Source organism: Suncus etruscus, chromosome 1 (assembly GCF_024139225.1).
Source record: "Suncus etruscus isolate mSunEtr1 chromosome 1, mSunEtr1.pri.cur, whole genome shotgun sequence".
Classification (NCBI taxonomy): domain Eukaryota; kingdom Metazoa; phylum Chordata; class Mammalia; order Eulipotyphla; family Soricidae; genus Suncus; species Suncus etruscus.
In genome coordinates this window covers 126,219,816-126,236,835 of record NC_064848.1, presented here as the reverse complement: position 1 = coordinate 126,236,835, position 17,020 = coordinate 126,219,816, and the positions used below count along the sequence as shown (strand labels likewise).

General features: G+C 36.6%; 1 protein-coding gene across 1 annotated transcript in view; it reads left to right on the top strand.

Annotated features, from left to right (window-relative positions):
• Positions 1-1,599: 1,599 nt before the first annotated feature.
• Positions 1,600-17,020, top strand: part of ASZ1 (ankyrin repeat, SAM and basic leucine zipper domain containing 1) — a 58,609-nt gene continuing 43,188 nt past the window's right edge. Inside the window, exons 1-4 of the mRNA XM_049778866.1 lie at positions 1,600-1,806; positions 2,590-2,689; positions 8,655-8,777; positions 11,720-11,831. Coding sequence (XP_049634823.1) covers positions 1,600-1,806; positions 2,590-2,689; positions 8,655-8,777; positions 11,720-11,831 — 542 coding nt within the window. The remainder of the gene's footprint in view (positions 1,807-2,589; positions 2,690-8,654; positions 8,778-11,719; positions 11,832-17,020) is intronic.

The following is a 17,020-nucleotide window of genomic DNA, read 5'->3' as shown; positions in this document are numbered from 1 at the left end:
GAGATGATCAAAGGGATTATATAGAATGTTAGAGGATAGAACTGGTCAGTCACATACAAGGCAAGTACCGTCACCTATTTTATCTCTCTAGCCTCCCTTACTTCGTTTTTTTACTTCAAGTATTCTTTTTTAAAAATTGTTGCAGAAATTTGCAAAGACTGTGCCCTTTTTGGTGGGTCTGCTTTTCCATGATGGCAAAGATCATCAAAATGCAATCAACAATTTTATTTAGAAAACGGAGAGTTTACTCAGAATCGTTTGCCCCTTATCCTACACCCCAGAAAATTCTAGCCTCTGTAAAAGCAGCTGAAAGGGAGACAGAGGCTGAGAGAGCCCAGGAGCAGTAGAGAAGTAGCTGCTAGAAAAAGGCTTAGTATAGAGGCCATGAGGAGGTGTGCATGGCAGAAGGGACTGAGAAATAAAACTGGCTGACTCCTGAAACCTCATCTGAATGCTTTGTGAATCTCTCTGCCCTCACCCTGCAACCTTCAAACTCACCAGATATAGGGGCTGCGGAAGCCGAGTTAAGTCCAGAAAGACCTCACCATTCCCCTACCAAATCTAGGACTTATTTATATTAAAACAACAGTAGGTATTCCTGCCAAGACCACCCATGGATGGATGCCTGAAACCTTATAACAATGAGCCCTTTATATATAGAGTTTCCACCCTTATAGACCACATGCATATCTACTGAAAAACTTAACTCGTTCTCACCCTGTCAGGTATTTTTTAACTGTGACAGTTCACAATCCACTGAAGCCGGCGACTAGGGAGATCTTGATTTACTGGATGTATTTTCTTGTATTTTCCTCTCCCAGCTCTTTCGAGCCAGTTACCCTCATTTCTTCCTTTAGGACATCCACACGATCCAGTATTTGGAAGGGCCAGTTGAAGTTGGCTCTAAAAGGAGAGCTGAAGGACCGGAGAGATTGCACAGTGGTAGGGTGTTTGCCTTACATGCAGCTGATTCAAACAAATGGTGGTTTGAATTGAATCCCATATGGTCCCCCTAGGCCTGCCAGGAGCGATTACTGAACACAGAGCAGGAGTAACCCCTGAGCACCGCCGGATGTGACCCAAAAACCAAAAATTAAATTAAATTAAAAATAAAGAGATCTGAAAACTCCTGCTATAAAAAAAAAAAAAAAAAAAAGCTGTTCTTGGAGACTGTACTGAACTCCACAGCCCAAGTCCTGGCTTCTAGAATCTTGTGTTCCACAGAGGCCTACTCAGGTCAATCTTTGTCATAACACTCTCCACAAGTTTAATGATAAGTATGTTAGCGAACTGACCCAGTATGGACTCCCTAAGCATCACACGTGGGACACAGGATCCTGATCAAGAACTGCACTGAAAAAAAAAAAAAAAAAAGGAATTTACCGAGAAGAAAGATTAAGTCACTGAAAGGGATCGGAAGCACAAAAGATCTGCAGACATGGGCATGGGAACCGCCAGGCAGAGCAGCCTGGACAATTCTTCCAAACAAACAAGGGTGTGTTTGTTAAAATCAGGGCACGACTATGGTGACTCAAGGACACTACGCTGCTGTCATGCGCCTGCGCACCAGGACCCAAACCCCAGCACATACCCCAGCACATGCGCATCACACTTTCCCAGAAAGCTCAAGACAGCAGCACTGCGCATGTGCCTCGGGCGCGCAGGCGCATTGGAACACGCGGGAGAAGCTCACGAGCGGCCATGGATGTGGAGGTGTTTCGTGGCCTGGCTGTGGCTGGAGGAGGCGAGAGCAGTGATAGCGACGATGATGGCTGGGAAATCGGGTATCTAGACCGCTCAACTCAGGTAACCAAAGAAGCTTTGTCTTCACCCAATCTCACCTGGTTTCCCTGGCTTCCCCTGTGCCCGAAAAGTCTCTGGTACCTCGAACCTGGTAGTCCTCTCCTCGTCTTTCTATGAATGTGCAAAGTATAAACGTTTAAAGCATTCCTTTCTTTAATTTTTTGATTCTTTACTGTGGAATAGCTCAGAATGACAAGTTTTGTTTTACATAACAGACTGCACAAGGAAACGTAATTTAGATGATAAAAGTCTTGCTTTAATAAAAATTGCTTAAACAGTGAAAAAAATTTAAACTTAGACACTACGATTTGTAAACAATACTTAGTTTATAATTTTGTTCAGGCATACATTGTTCTCACTTCTAATTCTGCGACCCCTTGACCTCATCTCTTCACCTTTGACCCTGAGTTCCTGCCACCACTTCCCCCACCACCACCAGAATATTTAGGACAGCAAAGACACTTGCCTTGCATGAGAATAGCCCAGTTTTAATATCTTGCACTGCGCATATGTTCTTCTAGTCACCCCCAGGAGGAAACACTGAGCACCTCCCACCTCCCCAAAGTTTCAAGCTATTAAATGCATTTCTTAGATCATTTTTATAACTCTTTGACTTGGGTTTAGATAACATCACTCTTCATTCCCTCTAAAGATCATTTTAGACCTGATTAGAAACTGTTCTTTGACCTTCTTCTCAAGGTTATGTAGTCTTAACATGAACATTTCTTTGTTTCCTTGAATGAAAGTAAATGTAATCAGAGTGTATCCCTACCCTCACTTTTGCAGAAATTAAAAAGCCTGTTACCCATCGAAGAAAAGAATGAAACTTTTAAGAAAGCGTTGGTCTCGGGAAATACTTCATTGGTTCAGGAGCTCCTGGATTCTGGTAAACAATAAAGTCCATATTCAAGCTCAAATCAGTGTCTGTTTTCAGGGGAGTTCTGTACTTTTACATGATTTTAATCGTTTTTATCCTAGAGTTTCCAGAATGTTAAGAGACATGCTCTAACTAGTTCTAGGTAGCTAATAGTTTGTTTATATTTTCAGTTCTGATAGTTCATAGATGTATATGTGGGGAGGGGTTATATGGGAATAAAATTAAGTATATTTTAATTTCTTTGGAATAGAAATAGGGTTGTTAATTATTGATATTATCCAAAGGCCTAACAACTAAGAAGTATTGACACTTTACTTGATAATATAGAAATAGTCACACCTATATTCAGTAGGTTGTAGCAAATATTCTTCTTCACTTGATCTTATCCATAAGGTTGAGAAGCAATACAATTTTTTTCTCTTATAGATGAGATGCTGCTTGATTTAATGAAAAGCAAATCATTTTGGAAACCATACAATTTTGGGTGTGATTACTAACGCTGCCATTAGATGGGCTCCCGATCTTAATCCAATTCCCAGATACACATATGCTTCCATTTCTCCTCTTTTGAAAACTGTGGTTTTTTTATTTTCAGCACACTTAGAGCAGGAGGCTGTATAATTAGCTCAAGTAGCGACAAGTGTGTGCCTAGCACATGAGTGAGGCCCTGAGTTGATCCCTACTTGACTGAGTTGCATCTGTCCTTACACCCTTTCCCATTCAAAAAAAAAATGCCACCCTAACTCCCATCTTTGCCCCAGTACACTTCCCCCAAAAGGGGTTTGTAGAGGGAACTGTTACTGACAGAATACTTAAAGGTCTTAGAACATATAAGCCTTACAGAAGTATTAGCTATTTTGGTGAAAGGTGAATATTTGTGTGACTGTGCGCAGTGGAACTTGAGTTTGTCATTGAAGAATGTATTAAATACGATCTGAGTCATTGAAAGAGGGTTGAGTCCCTAATAAGAACACTAATGTGAACACATCAAGGAGTTGGGGATGGAATGTGATAATGTGATAACACAGTCAGAAATTGGCTTTGGAAAACTTGATCTTGGGGGTAGTGGAATTAGATGCAGTGAGATCATGAAGACTCCTAAAGAATTTAGACTTAAGAGGAGCCTATTCATAAAGTAGGCATTCAGTCATCCTTTTAAAATTTGTTTGCTTGTAAAAGAAATATAGGTAAGAAGGTTAAGTAGAAAGTTACTTTTGTCTTTAATTGTACAGGTGATTTGTATCTATTCCTGAGATTTCTTCCACATTTTATTATCTAACACTTTCAGTATACTTTTGAGTGTTAGGGGAAATTATTAAGCTTATTTATACTGTCTTATTTGCTTATATTGTTTTCTCATCTTTTCCTTTATATCTTTGTTATCACAATTTGAACAGTAATAAGAAAATGATAAGATAAAAATGATCTTTTCTCTGATCTCATTCATGTTTTCAGTTGGAGTAGGTTAAAACATGTGTTGGGGCCAGAGATCATAAAGGTAAAGCTGCTTGTATACAGCAATTTACATTTGATCAGATTAGATATGAAACCCAAACACTGACAAGAGTACAAATACTCCCCCATAAAAGGAAATTTTTTTCAGACAAGACCATTGGATCAGCAGTATAGATGCGTAGTAAATGGTTTTATGTTGTCTTTTTCCAGTAATTATTATGCTCTTTATATCCATTATTATAAGTTAAGAATTGGGCATATATACTCTTTTAACAACTTAACATTCCTAAATTGGACATATTTATAGCAAGGGTTTATAAAATATGTAAATTATAAGATGTTAAAAGTAGACCTACAATTCAGTGATTTGCATGTATATGTTTTCCTTCTTTGAAACAAAATTTTCTGTCCTCTTTCTGTTACTAACATTCACAAGAAAATATTTGTTAGCTTGAAAATTTTGAGCCTTAAAGTTTTATCTTTTAATTTAAAAACACCTTATATAAATTTGTTCAGTTGCTTACTACTTCCTTGCTTTCTTCTTATATTAATGTTCTCCTTGTCATAGATCCAAAACTAGATCAGTTTGACCATAGTTTAAAAATATTATTTAATTTTTGTTTTGGGGGTCCCCAGTAACACCCCATGTTACTGACCCAAGAAATTCAATGTCCATATGGTCCCCAAGCCTGCCAGGAGTGAAGATTTCTGAATGCAGAGCAAAGAGTAAGTGCAAAGTTACAACACTGGCGCGTGTCTGACCTAGATTGATCCCTGGAATTCCATATGATCTCCTGAGCCCTAACAAAAGTGATCCCTGGAACACAAAGCCAGGAGTAGGCCCAAGCACTTTCAAGTATGGCCCCCCCCCAAAAAAAATAAACAAAACCTTATCCTGGTCCAGAGAGTTAATATATATTATTATTGATAGATAGATAGATAGATAGATAGATAGATAGATAGATAGATAGATAGATAGATAGGAATGGTATGGTATGTATGGTATGGCATGGCATGTATGGCATGGCATGGCATGGCATGGCATGGTATGGTATGGTGTATATATAGTATAGTATGGAGAGTTTGAATGTAGCTAATCCTGAATCTGCCTGTGGTTCTCTGAGTCTGTCAGGTTCCTGAGCACAACTAAGTGTGGCCCCAAAACAAAACAAAAAATTTAATCTGACTTCTCACACCAGGTATGTCATTTGTGATTATCCTTATTCTAGCTCATGATATGTCATTCTTTTATCCAAATCAGAACTGGATAGAAATTTTTGTTTGCTTTGCAGTCATATTTAATAGTGTTTGTGGGCTGTTCCTGATAATGAAAAATCTCTCCTGTGATGTTCAAAACCCTGCTGTTCTTGGGATCCACCCAGGGTTCCTGCATATAAAGCACACTATCCAGCACTTCAAGCTATCTCTTAGAGCCTGACAGACACTTTTTACTTATTTTATGTCAAGCTTTTCTTCTTTTTTTAATATTTTTTATTTAAACACCTTGGTTACAAACATGATTGTGGTTGGGTCATATAAGATGACACCCCCCATATCACCAGTGTAACATTACCATCAGCAATGTCCCAAATATCCCTCCTCCCCTCCTCGCCCCCACCTGTATTCTAGACAGGCTTATATATTCTCATTGTTAGGATAGTTTGCAATGTAGTTATTCCTCTAACTAAACTCATCACTCTTTGTGGTGAGGTTCATGAGGTTGGCTGTAACGTCCAGCCCTCCGCTCTTTTGTCTCTGAAAATTGTTGAGAAACGTCTTTTATTTTTCTTAAAACCCATAGATGAATGAGACCATTCTGCATCTTTCTCTATCTCTCTCTCTCTCTCTGACTTATTTCACTCAGCATGATAGACTCCATGTACATCCATGTGTAAGAAAATTTCATGACTTCATCTCTCCTGACAGCTGCATAATATTCCATTGTGTAGTGTACCACAGTTTCTTTAGCCATTCATCTGTTGAAGGGCATCTTGGTTGTTTCCAGAATCTTGCTATGGTAAATAGTGCTGCAATAAATATAGGTGTAAGGAAGGGGTTTTGTATTGTATTTTTGTGTTCCTAGGGTATATTCCTAGGAGTGGTATAGCTGGATCAAATGGGAGTTCAGTTTCCAGTTTTTGGAGGAATCTCCACATCACTCTCCAGAAAGGTTGAACTAGTAGGCATTCCCACCAGCAGTGGATAAGAGTTCCTTTCTCTCCACATCCCCGCCAACACTGCTTGTTCTCATTCTTTGTGATGTGTGCAAATCTCTGTGTTGTGAGGTGGTACCTCATAGTTGTTTTGATTTGCATTTCCCTGATGATTAGTGATGAGCATTTTTTCATGTGCCTTTTGGCCATTTGTATTTCTTTTTTTATCAAAGTGTCTGTCTATTTCTTCTCCACATTTTTTGATGGGATTAGATGTTTATTTTTGTAGAGTTCTGTCAGTGCCCTGTATATTTTGGATATTAGCCCCTTATCTGATGGGTATTGGGTGAATAGTTTCTCCCAATCAGTGGGTGGCTCTTGTATCCTGGGCACTATTTCCTTCGAGGTGCAGAAGCTTCTCAGTTTAATATATTCCCATCTGTTAATCTCTGTCAAGCTCTTCTTCTAAGTAATTTTTTAGGTGTTCATAATCTTACCTTCATTATCAAATAATGCAAGATCATTTTTATAAAACAAATTTTTACTTAGACATGAAGGGAGAGAAAAGTGTTTTCAAAAGAGATGGTGGGTTTGAAAGAAGTAAATATTACAATTAAAATATCCCTTTGTATTTCTCTCCCTCCACTTTCTTTCCCCTCCCCCTTTTCCTGTTTTTCTTCTTCATCTCCCTGCTTGTTTTTGTTATCTTTCTTTTTTTTTGCTTTGCTTTGACTTTTGGGTTTTTGGTTTTGGTTTTTGGGCCACACCCGGCAATGCTTAGGGTTTAATCCTGGCTCTGTGCTCAGAAATTGCTCCTGGCAGGCTCGGGACCATATGGGATGCCGTGAACCAAACCAGCTCCATCCCAGGCCACGTTTAAGATAGCATGGAGGTAAGGCATTTTGCCTTTCATGCAGAAGGTCATTGGTTCGAATCCCAGCATCCTATATGGTCCCCCGAGCCTGCCAGGAGTGATTTTTGAGCAAAGAGCCAAGAGTAACCCCAGAGTGCCGGGTGTGACCCAAAAACCAAAAAAAAAAAAACAAAAAACAAAAAACAAACCCAACACCCTACCACTGTGTTATGGCTCCGGCCTCCTTGCCTTGACTTTTGAATTGACCTCATTATAGGTCTCGCTTCCTTCAGAAGAATTCAACAATTGGCACCTGGGAGTCTTTTTCAAATAAATGCAATAGTACTCCCTAGATTACAAAGTATAGTCTGTTTCTAAACAGTTTTTTACTCTTACCCTAATCTACCATTTTAGCCTCATGTTTGGCCAGTCACCCTTGAATATTTTTACATTGGTAGTAAATTAAGGGTGTCTTGGTAATACTGATAGTGTTTGCTATGATGCAGCTCTATGATAGTACCTAATTTAAAAAACCACACGGAAATCCTTTTCCAGCTCTCACAGAGGAGAAACTAGCATGAAAAAAAATTTTCCAACATAGACTATTTCAGTTGTAATATATGAGAAGGCCTTAGCTCATGTCTCATTTTTTTGTTTTGTTTTGTTTTCTGGGTCACACCCGGCAGCGCTCGGGCTACTCCTGGCTCTACGTTCAGAAATCGCTCCTGACAGGCTCGGGAGACCATATGGGTTCCTGGGATTCGAACCACCGTCCTTCTGCGTGCAAGGCAAATGCCTTACCTCCATGCTATCTTTCAGGCCCCAGCTCATGTCTCTTAGAGTATAATGAAGTTGAAATTAACTAGTCAGAACTAATGAGCAACAAGTAGGGAGTTTGCCTTACATGCAATATTGTGTAGCTTCCGAGTCAGTGCTCTTGAGAGTCCAAGGGGCCACTTCCAGGGTTACTGGCTAACTAGCTAACTACCTAGTTCAATGCTAAGGCTCAGGGATGGAGAACTGCATTGATCCTTCATTGGTCTGGACCACAGATATTACCCTAGAAGTGGTGATGGCCTTCATGCCACACCTAGCCTTACTGAGGATGTGAGGGAAGAAAGAGTAATCTCCACAGCTATACCTTATAGTGCTGGTTGAAGTGAGTTAATTTCATCAAAGTACAAACCTAACTTTTTGATTTTTCAGAGAACTTTTATTACTACGAAATTTCCTTCGAATACAGAGAACATGGTGACATCACTATGCAATGTATGCATATCGAAGTACCTATGATTATTTTTTTAGTAGGGCAAATATTTTACTGTATTTTATATTTTGATTTTTGAGCCACACCAGCAGCACTCAGGGATTAATGAGATTACTAGACTAAGAGGACCATATGGGATGCCAGGGATTGAACCTGAGTCAGCCACATGCAAAGCAAATGCCCTGTCTACTGTGCTATCACTCCAGCCTCCAAGATGCATTTTAAAAGCTTGTTTTATATTGACAGGCCTAAGTGTAGAGTCAACCTTTCGATATGGATGGACGCCTCTTATGTATGCTGCTAGTGTTTCCAATGTAGAAATGGTTCAGATACTTTTGGACAGAGGTGCTAATGCAAGCTTCAGTAAGGGTAAGTCTTTTTTTTTTTCAATAACATAAATAAAATTTGCTTTGCATATTGAAAGCTAATTCTCCTTAGAGGCAGTAATAGATCATTTCCATGATCTCATTTCACGAATTCCCTTTTAGATAAATTTTTGTTCTTAAAAAATAATTAAAAAGATGTTTGAGGTATATTACTTACTATGTTTAATGTAATTTTATTGATTCCTGATCAGTTAAGTATTTTGAAAAACACCTTAGTTTCCCATGTCCTTCTTCCCCCAATTATTCCCAGGGCTAGAGAGATAGTATTTGTATAAAGAACTTGCCTTACATGCAGCCTACCCTTGTTTGATCTTTGATACCACATATAGTCCACTGAGCCTTGCCAAAACTATCTTTGAGCACAGAGCAAAGACATAAGTCCTGAGCACAGCTGTAGATGTTTTTAAAGCTCTTTAAGAGAGGCAGCTTCCATTCATAATCTTTTTATTACTATATATGTAATACTACACCTTTTGTGCCAAGAATATGGCTGAAAGGACACCTGCCTTGCATGTATGAAGCCTATGTTTCTATCCATGTTTGGCATTGTAGTGAAATAAGTAAATGTATAAAGTACACATTGATACACCTTAATTTCTCTGCTAGTAAGTGATTTTAAAGAAAAAAAATACATAGGAAAATACCAGTCTTTGACATTTAAAACTCAATTCTAGGTTATATCATTGAGTTATTTCAGAATCTTAGTAAATTCATATTGTTTCTACCTTTTTTTTTTTTTTTTTTGCTTTTTGGGTCACTGTGATGCTTAGGGGTTACTCCTGGCTATGTGCTCAGAAATCACTCCTGGGGGTCAGAGCGATGGCACAGCGGCAGGGTATTTGCCTTGCACATGGTTGATCCAGGACAGACCGTGGTTCCATCCCTTAGCGTCACATATGGTCCCCAAGCCAGGGGCGATTTCTAAGCATATATCCAGGAGTAAGACCTGAGCATCATCAGGTGTGGCCCAAAAAGCAAAAAGAAAAAAAAAAAAGAAATCGCTCCTGGCTTGAAGGACCATATGGCACGCTGGGGGATTGAACCAAGGTCAGTCCTAGATCAGCTGCAAGGCAAAGCAAATACCCTACTGCTGTGCTATCATTCTGGCCCCTTGTTTCTGCCTTTTAATAATTTCCTCTCATTTGTACTTTGAAAGAATAAGAATATATATGAAAATAGTTTATTCTGTTAAATTAACAGTGCTTATTTTAGCATGATAATTTCATAATTCAAGTATAGATTTATTTTGTTTCCACAGTAACTTTGTATCTGTATTTATAAAGATGTTTCTATTTGTTTACTCTTTTATATTTTTATATAACTTCCCATGTTATCAAGTTTTATTTTTAGTCTATATATGTAAAGTTCTTTTACTACATTGTTTTAAAATATCATCCAATTAAAATTATACTTTTGAATAAGACTTTTGATTGTGTATGAAATATTCTATTTAAAATAGTGTTTGTCTTGAATTCAGAGCAAACTACCCTGCAACTAGTAAGCACTTCAGGCTTTTTTTAAATCAATATAATTTTATAACTTAAAAATACTTTTCACGGGGCCGGGCGGTGGCGCTGGAGGTAAGGTGCCTGCCTTACCTGCGCTAGCCTAGGAGACGGACCGCGGTTCGATCCCCCGGCGTCCCATATGGTCCCCCAAGCCAGGAGCGACTTCTGAGCGCATAGCCAGGAGTAACCCCTGAGCGTTACCGGGTGTGGCCCAAAAACCAAAAAAAAAAAAAAAAAAAAAAAAAAAGAAAAAATACTTTTCATAACATGTTCAAAATAAATAGATTTTTTGTATCTCACAATAGCCCTATCAGGAAAATAGTGATTTCCTATCTATGTTAAAGCATTTGAGTTAAGATGTCAGGGTAGGTGCTGGAGCGATAGGCATTGGGCAGGGCATTTGTCTTGCATGCAGCTGTCCCAGGACAGAATGGGTTTGATCCCTGGCATCCCAGCCAGGAGTGACTTCTGAGCACTTAGCCAGGAGTAACCACTGAGCATCACTGGATGTGGCCCAAAACCAAACAAAAAAAAGATATCAGGTTATTCATAGTTTATTAGTGGCAGATTTGGGATTAGAATCTTTAACTTATACTTTGTCGATATTAATTTTGTACCACTACTGTAAACTAGGAATGTCATAACATGTTTTGAATTCCCCAATTCCTACTTGAGAAGTGTTATTATTTGTTTAATCTACTTCAATTTCCACAGTGACATAGGAGCTAAGGAACAAAAAGTTTTAGGAAAATGGAATGAACTCAGAGATTAAATAGAAAGAATTCAAAAGAAATCAAAGATATGTGACATTTAGATCATGTTCATAGGCTATCCAGAATTAGATTTATTAGTTGTCAAGTGAATTAGTTGCAAAGGGGCAAAATAAAAGACTATCCATCAGTTTTTCAACTGTGAATTCATAAGAAAATTTTAATCAACCAAGATTTATCTTAAGGTAGTATCTCCACAGAGTTCTCTTAAGAAGTGGCAGTTTGTAAATTGCAGATAGTCTTTAAAGATTAAGACATATTTATCCCTGATTTTATTTCTTTCTGGTTAATGGAATACATAAAATTAGCTATTAAGAGTTAAGAGATTTTGTAATGAGGTAGATAATTTAGAGTGCAATAAATGGGTCCTTTTGAATAGTAAAAAAAAATATATTAAAATACATTTTCTTTTTTTTTTTTTTTCGTGATTTTTTTTGGGTCACACCCGGCAGTGCTCAGGGGTTATTCCTGGCTCCAGGCTCAGAAATTGCTCCTGGCAGGCACGGGGGACCATATGGGATGCCGGGATTCGAACCGATGACCTCCTGCATGAGAGGGTCAAACGCCTTACCTCCATGCTATCTCTCCGGCCCCGAAAAATACATTTTCTGACATGTGTCTCCCTCTCAATTTTTCATTTATTACAGATAAGCAAACAATTTTGATAACTGCATGTTCTGCTCGTGGCCCAGAAGAACAGATTGTCAAGTGTGTAGAACTACTTCTTTCCAGAAATGCTGATCCAAATGTTGCTTGTAGGTAAGAGTTTTACTGTCTGCTCAGAAATGAAATTTACTTTAATTATCAGTCTAGTAAATATGTGATACCAAGTTTTTAAAATTATGAACAATTTTATTTTCATAACATATTTGATAAAATAAAAATAATTTTAATTTATGGTTCCAGTAGTATAAGATAACCAAAACCAGGGCCTACAAGTAAGTAACGCTTTTAATAGCCAACCTCAGTTCTAAACCTTGTGTGAAAAGGCAAAGTTAAAGAGTGAAATGTATTTTTATTTTTTATCCCCTGTTTGGATTTGGGGCCATACCTGGCTGTAATTAGGACTCATTCCTGACCTTACTCAGGGATCATTCCTGCTGGAGTTCAAGGTTCAGGGGAACGGAATGAACATGGGTCGGTTGTGTACAAGGAAGCACCTCACCTGCTCTGCTATCTCTTCTGCCCAAATAGTGGAATTAGTGTTTCAAAATAATGATAAATAAAGAACTGATTAAAAATTATCTGAAAAATTTTAGTTTCAATTTTTAATAATTTTTACTTACAATATATATATGTAATAATTTCTTCTTAGGTACTTTTAGATTTGATTTGTACCTTGAAATCCTGAACTCCATGACACTTAGATACAAAACAGTTGGCATATGCTATCGTGCTATCATTTAGATATGTCTCTTTCAAAGTGGCTTGTGATAAGACTTTGAAGGTTCCTTAAAACTTTGTGTTCTGCTTGGCATGCTTTAATTGCTTTTTAAGTACTTCTTAAGTGTAATTAAGTGGAATTTTAACCCTCTAGCTTCTCACTATCTTGTAAATACACCAGGTAATCTGGTGTCAGGTTCTAGATCAATCTGTTTGCTGTCCTTAAGAACTAGAAGGATTGGATTTATCTGGAAAGAAAAATACATTTCATTTCAACCAGAAAGACATTAGGTTAGCAACTCTAGCTAAACCTATAAGGCGACCATGTAATTTAAAAACTGAAAACCCTTGAAAAGCTAATGAAATTAAAAGGGTCGATTTTCATGTGGTCAACTGAAAAACTAATGGAATTAAATAGCTTAGATTGACTTGTGCTCAAATAAAATTAGATTTATACTATGGCTGAAAAAAGGAATGATCTACATATCTGCATTTCATTCAAAATAAAAGAAATAGTGAAAAACTGTTCAACTGGTTATATTTTAATGTTCAAAACATAAAGCAAGAAAATTGTTTTGGTTTTGTTTGGGGGTTGAAAATGAAGAATATAAGAAGAGCTGAAATTTGGAAGATTGATAAACAAAATAATAAGTAGAGTCATAACGCGCTTAAGGTTGCTTATTTTATGAGGAGGAGTGCATTAGTGAATGTGTGGGGATAACATGCTGGCAGTGTGAAAGAAAAAAATTCCCAGGATACAAGGAAAGTTTTAAAACTTTAATGCTATTTTTTTTAATAAATGATTCATTAGAATTACAAAATGATCAAAATCTAGTAGAACATTGAGAATTCTAGATTCTTGTGTATAAAGTTCCGAAAGATATTAGTGATATATGAAGTAATGATATGATATAATAAAGGAAATAAATTTGCTTTTAAACTGATGACTTAGCCTTTTTTTTTTCTTTTATGTTTTTGGGCCACATCCAGCTGTGCTCAGGGGTAACTCCTGGCTCTGCACCCAGAAATCACTTCTGGCAGTTCTCGGAGGGACAGAGCTCAGTTCGCTGAACTCCTTAGCCAAGAAAAATTACCTCAAGAGAACACAGGACAATTACTTTCAACAAAACATAGTTCTATAAAAACTAAATGGTCAGATACTTGCCAAGTTAAATTTAGTTATAGTAGTAACATATTACCCAGTATGATACATCAGAGAAGATTTGTATATTTCTAAAAGATATCTGAGCATTGTCAATTCTGAATTCAGGTCATCTAAGTTTTATTTGACTACAAGGGTTAAAAGTACTCAGACCGGACCCAGAAAGATAGCACATCGGCGTTTGCCTTGCAATTAGCCGACCTAAGTTGGTTGGTTCGAATCCTGGTGTCCCATATATTCCCCCGTGCCTGCCAGAAGCTATTTCTGAGTAGACAGCCAGGAGTAACCTCTGAGCACCGCCTGGTGTGGCCCAAAAACAAACAAACAAAAAAAAAGTACTCAGACCATTTATGCACCTCAGTTTTTAGTTGAATGGGTCTTGAGTAGAACTTTGTTTAGTATTATTTTCCATTGAGGTAACATGCTTATCAATAGTATTAATACTTCTATTTTAGTCTTACAATATTACTGCTTTGGACCCACTACCAAAGTACTAATATTCCTTTACAACAATTCCTAGGTCCATTCTTATCTGCCACTTGTTTCTCATCTAACTGTACCCCATGCTTAATATGCTCAGTCTGTTGGCAAAATCTTTGGGTTTATTTTAATTAATCATTGTCTATTTCCTCATTTTGTTTTGTTATACTCTGCTTATGGGTGAGACCTTCCAGTATTTGTCTTCCTTTGATTATTTTATTTAACATACAATCTCTAGTTCCATCCAATTCAAAGTAAAATAGAAGATTTCATCTTTTCTCACAATGGAATATTTGATTATGTATTTATACCACAATTTCTTTATCCTTGAATGAAGCTGTGCAACTTTCTCTTTTTTTTTCCTATGTTTTTTGAGCCACACCTAGCTGTTCTCAGGGCTTACTCATGACTCTGCACTCAAGGATCACTCCTAGTGGCCTTGGGATACCATAAGGGATGCCAGAGATCAATTCCTGTGCAACTCAAAAGCCATACCCACTATTCTCTAGCTCCTGTAGTCTTTAAAAATCTCTTTCATTGTCACCTGAGAGCCACAACTCTTTTTTCTGTGGAATTCTGGACTGACAAATATTCTAAAATTGAAAGCAATCGCGAATGCTGGGTTTATATAATAATTTTACCTTGTGATTTTTAATACCTGGATATTGGGTTTTGCCATCTAGATTTTGGTTCAGTAGTTCTTTAGTTATCTTCTTACTTATTTTTGTTGTTGTCAACTCTAGCGGTGCTCAAGGATCACTAGGGCCGTCACTCCAAAACAGTACTCTAGAAGAACCAGGATGACTTCAAATGGTGTTCAGGGAATCTTGTGGCACTAGGGCCTTGTTAGATACAAGTAAAGTTACTCATTAGGTACTTTACCACTTGAAGTACATACCAGCTTTTGTCTAGCAATTTTAATTTACATTTTGGTTCAATTGAATGTAAACTACTATTATTTTTGAAGTATTAAAAAGCATCTTGTTTATTTAAAAATTATTTATATACTGTTAAATTTTTATTTGTGTGAATGTGTAACACACCTAAGGCCTCACCATGCAAAGCAAATACGACTAACCACATTTCTAACTTTTTACATTTTATTTTTATATTCCATGTGGACCTTTTTCTTTTTATCTTACTGAAAATAGGACTGACTGTATTTGATGATCAGTTGTTTATATTATTACATAGATATCTGCTTAAGATTATCTTTTATTTCCTAATTAAAATTATATTTTACTCCTGTGGGACAAATGATAAAACTGTGGCACATTTATTGAAAGTCATTTTAGCATACATCACATCTTGGATCTTGTTATTGACAAGTCTTACTTAGAACAGTGTTCTTTGTCTGACCAATATGAGAATTGAATACTAGTTTATTTGTTTGATCCTTAAAATTTCTTTATGAGGTTAGGATTTTTAGCTTAATTTCAAATAAACCATATTATTTCCTTTGTTCCAAGAACTATGTTAATTGCTCTTAACATGTTATCAACTATGTTGATAAAATTTTTATAACCAAATGGTAGTTGATATATGATTTTTATAGAACAGGAAGTTGACATTCAAGTATTTAAACCTTTGAATGCAGCAGAAGTTTGATAAGGGAGTTTATAGAGTTTATTCCAAATAGAATGCACTGTCAAATGTACTTATAATTTCATTTTGTCTTTTCAACACAATTAAATGTCTTTTCCAACTAATGCAAAAAACATGTTAAAGTAACTTTTCATCTTTTGGGTTTTTTCTTTCCCCAAATTATCGTAAGCAATAAAATACTTTGATTTTTTAAAAATGCTAAGAATCCAGAGAAAATTGTGAACAGGAAAATTTCACTTTTATTTAGCTTAATGATATTTAGCCCTGAAAACAAGGTAGCTTGCAGTTTAATTAATTGGAACTTGGCAGATGTGGCATTGGATCAGTTTATCGTTCCTTATTTTAATTTTTATATTGAGAATGCAGTAACATGTAATTTTATAAGTTTTATTGAAAGTTTACCTTATTGGGCTCAGGATAAAAATTTGAAATCCTATTACTCTACCCTTAAATTTAGAGTTTCTATTTTTATTATTTGACAAGAAAACCTTTAGTATAAATATTAGAGGTTAGAGCAATATCCAGGGGGTGGGATATTTACCTTGCACACATAGTATATTACACATATATTGTATAGCCAATACAAGTTTGATTCCCTACCCACGTTAGGTTCCTGGCATCTTTTGTAGTCACCTGAGCACTTCCAGGAGTGATTCCTGAGTGCAGATCCAGTAACCTCTAAACATCTCCTGATAGTCCCCCCAAATAATATATATATCATTAATATTTGTTTTTAGAAAATTTCCCCATGTTTTTGAAACATTTTCTTATATTAAAATGTATTTTCTTTAGAGGACAGTTTTTCAGGCAGAGTAGTTTGTTATATTCAGATTTCTCAGTCATGAGATAAGGATTTTTGTAAAGTGATGTGGCATTTTAATTTCAATTGAGGTTTTATTGCCATCGATAAAGTAGCACACATTAACTAATGTCCAAGGTTTTGACGTAATCTTTGTGTGATTGTTAACTTTTTTAAAGTTATTGCCTGTTTTAATAAACAGAGAAAGCTCTGGGAAAAATGTTCTTTTCTTTCTCAGTATATAAATTGCATTGTAAATGTCAGTGGGACAATTTGGTAGATTAAGGTGTCATTTGGGATTACAATACAACCTTGTTTGCTTGTTATAAGTAAATGTGAAATATAGCTGCTTAGAAAACAGGCTGAATTAAAAAATATTTATCTGAAAATAACTGGTAACTTATTTAAGAAGCTTTGCTAAAAATTGTTCATTTCATTTTTTCTCTTCATTTTTTTACTTAATTTTGTTGTTGTTTTTGTTCCATGGTTATACCTAGAAAGCTTAGAACTTATTACTGG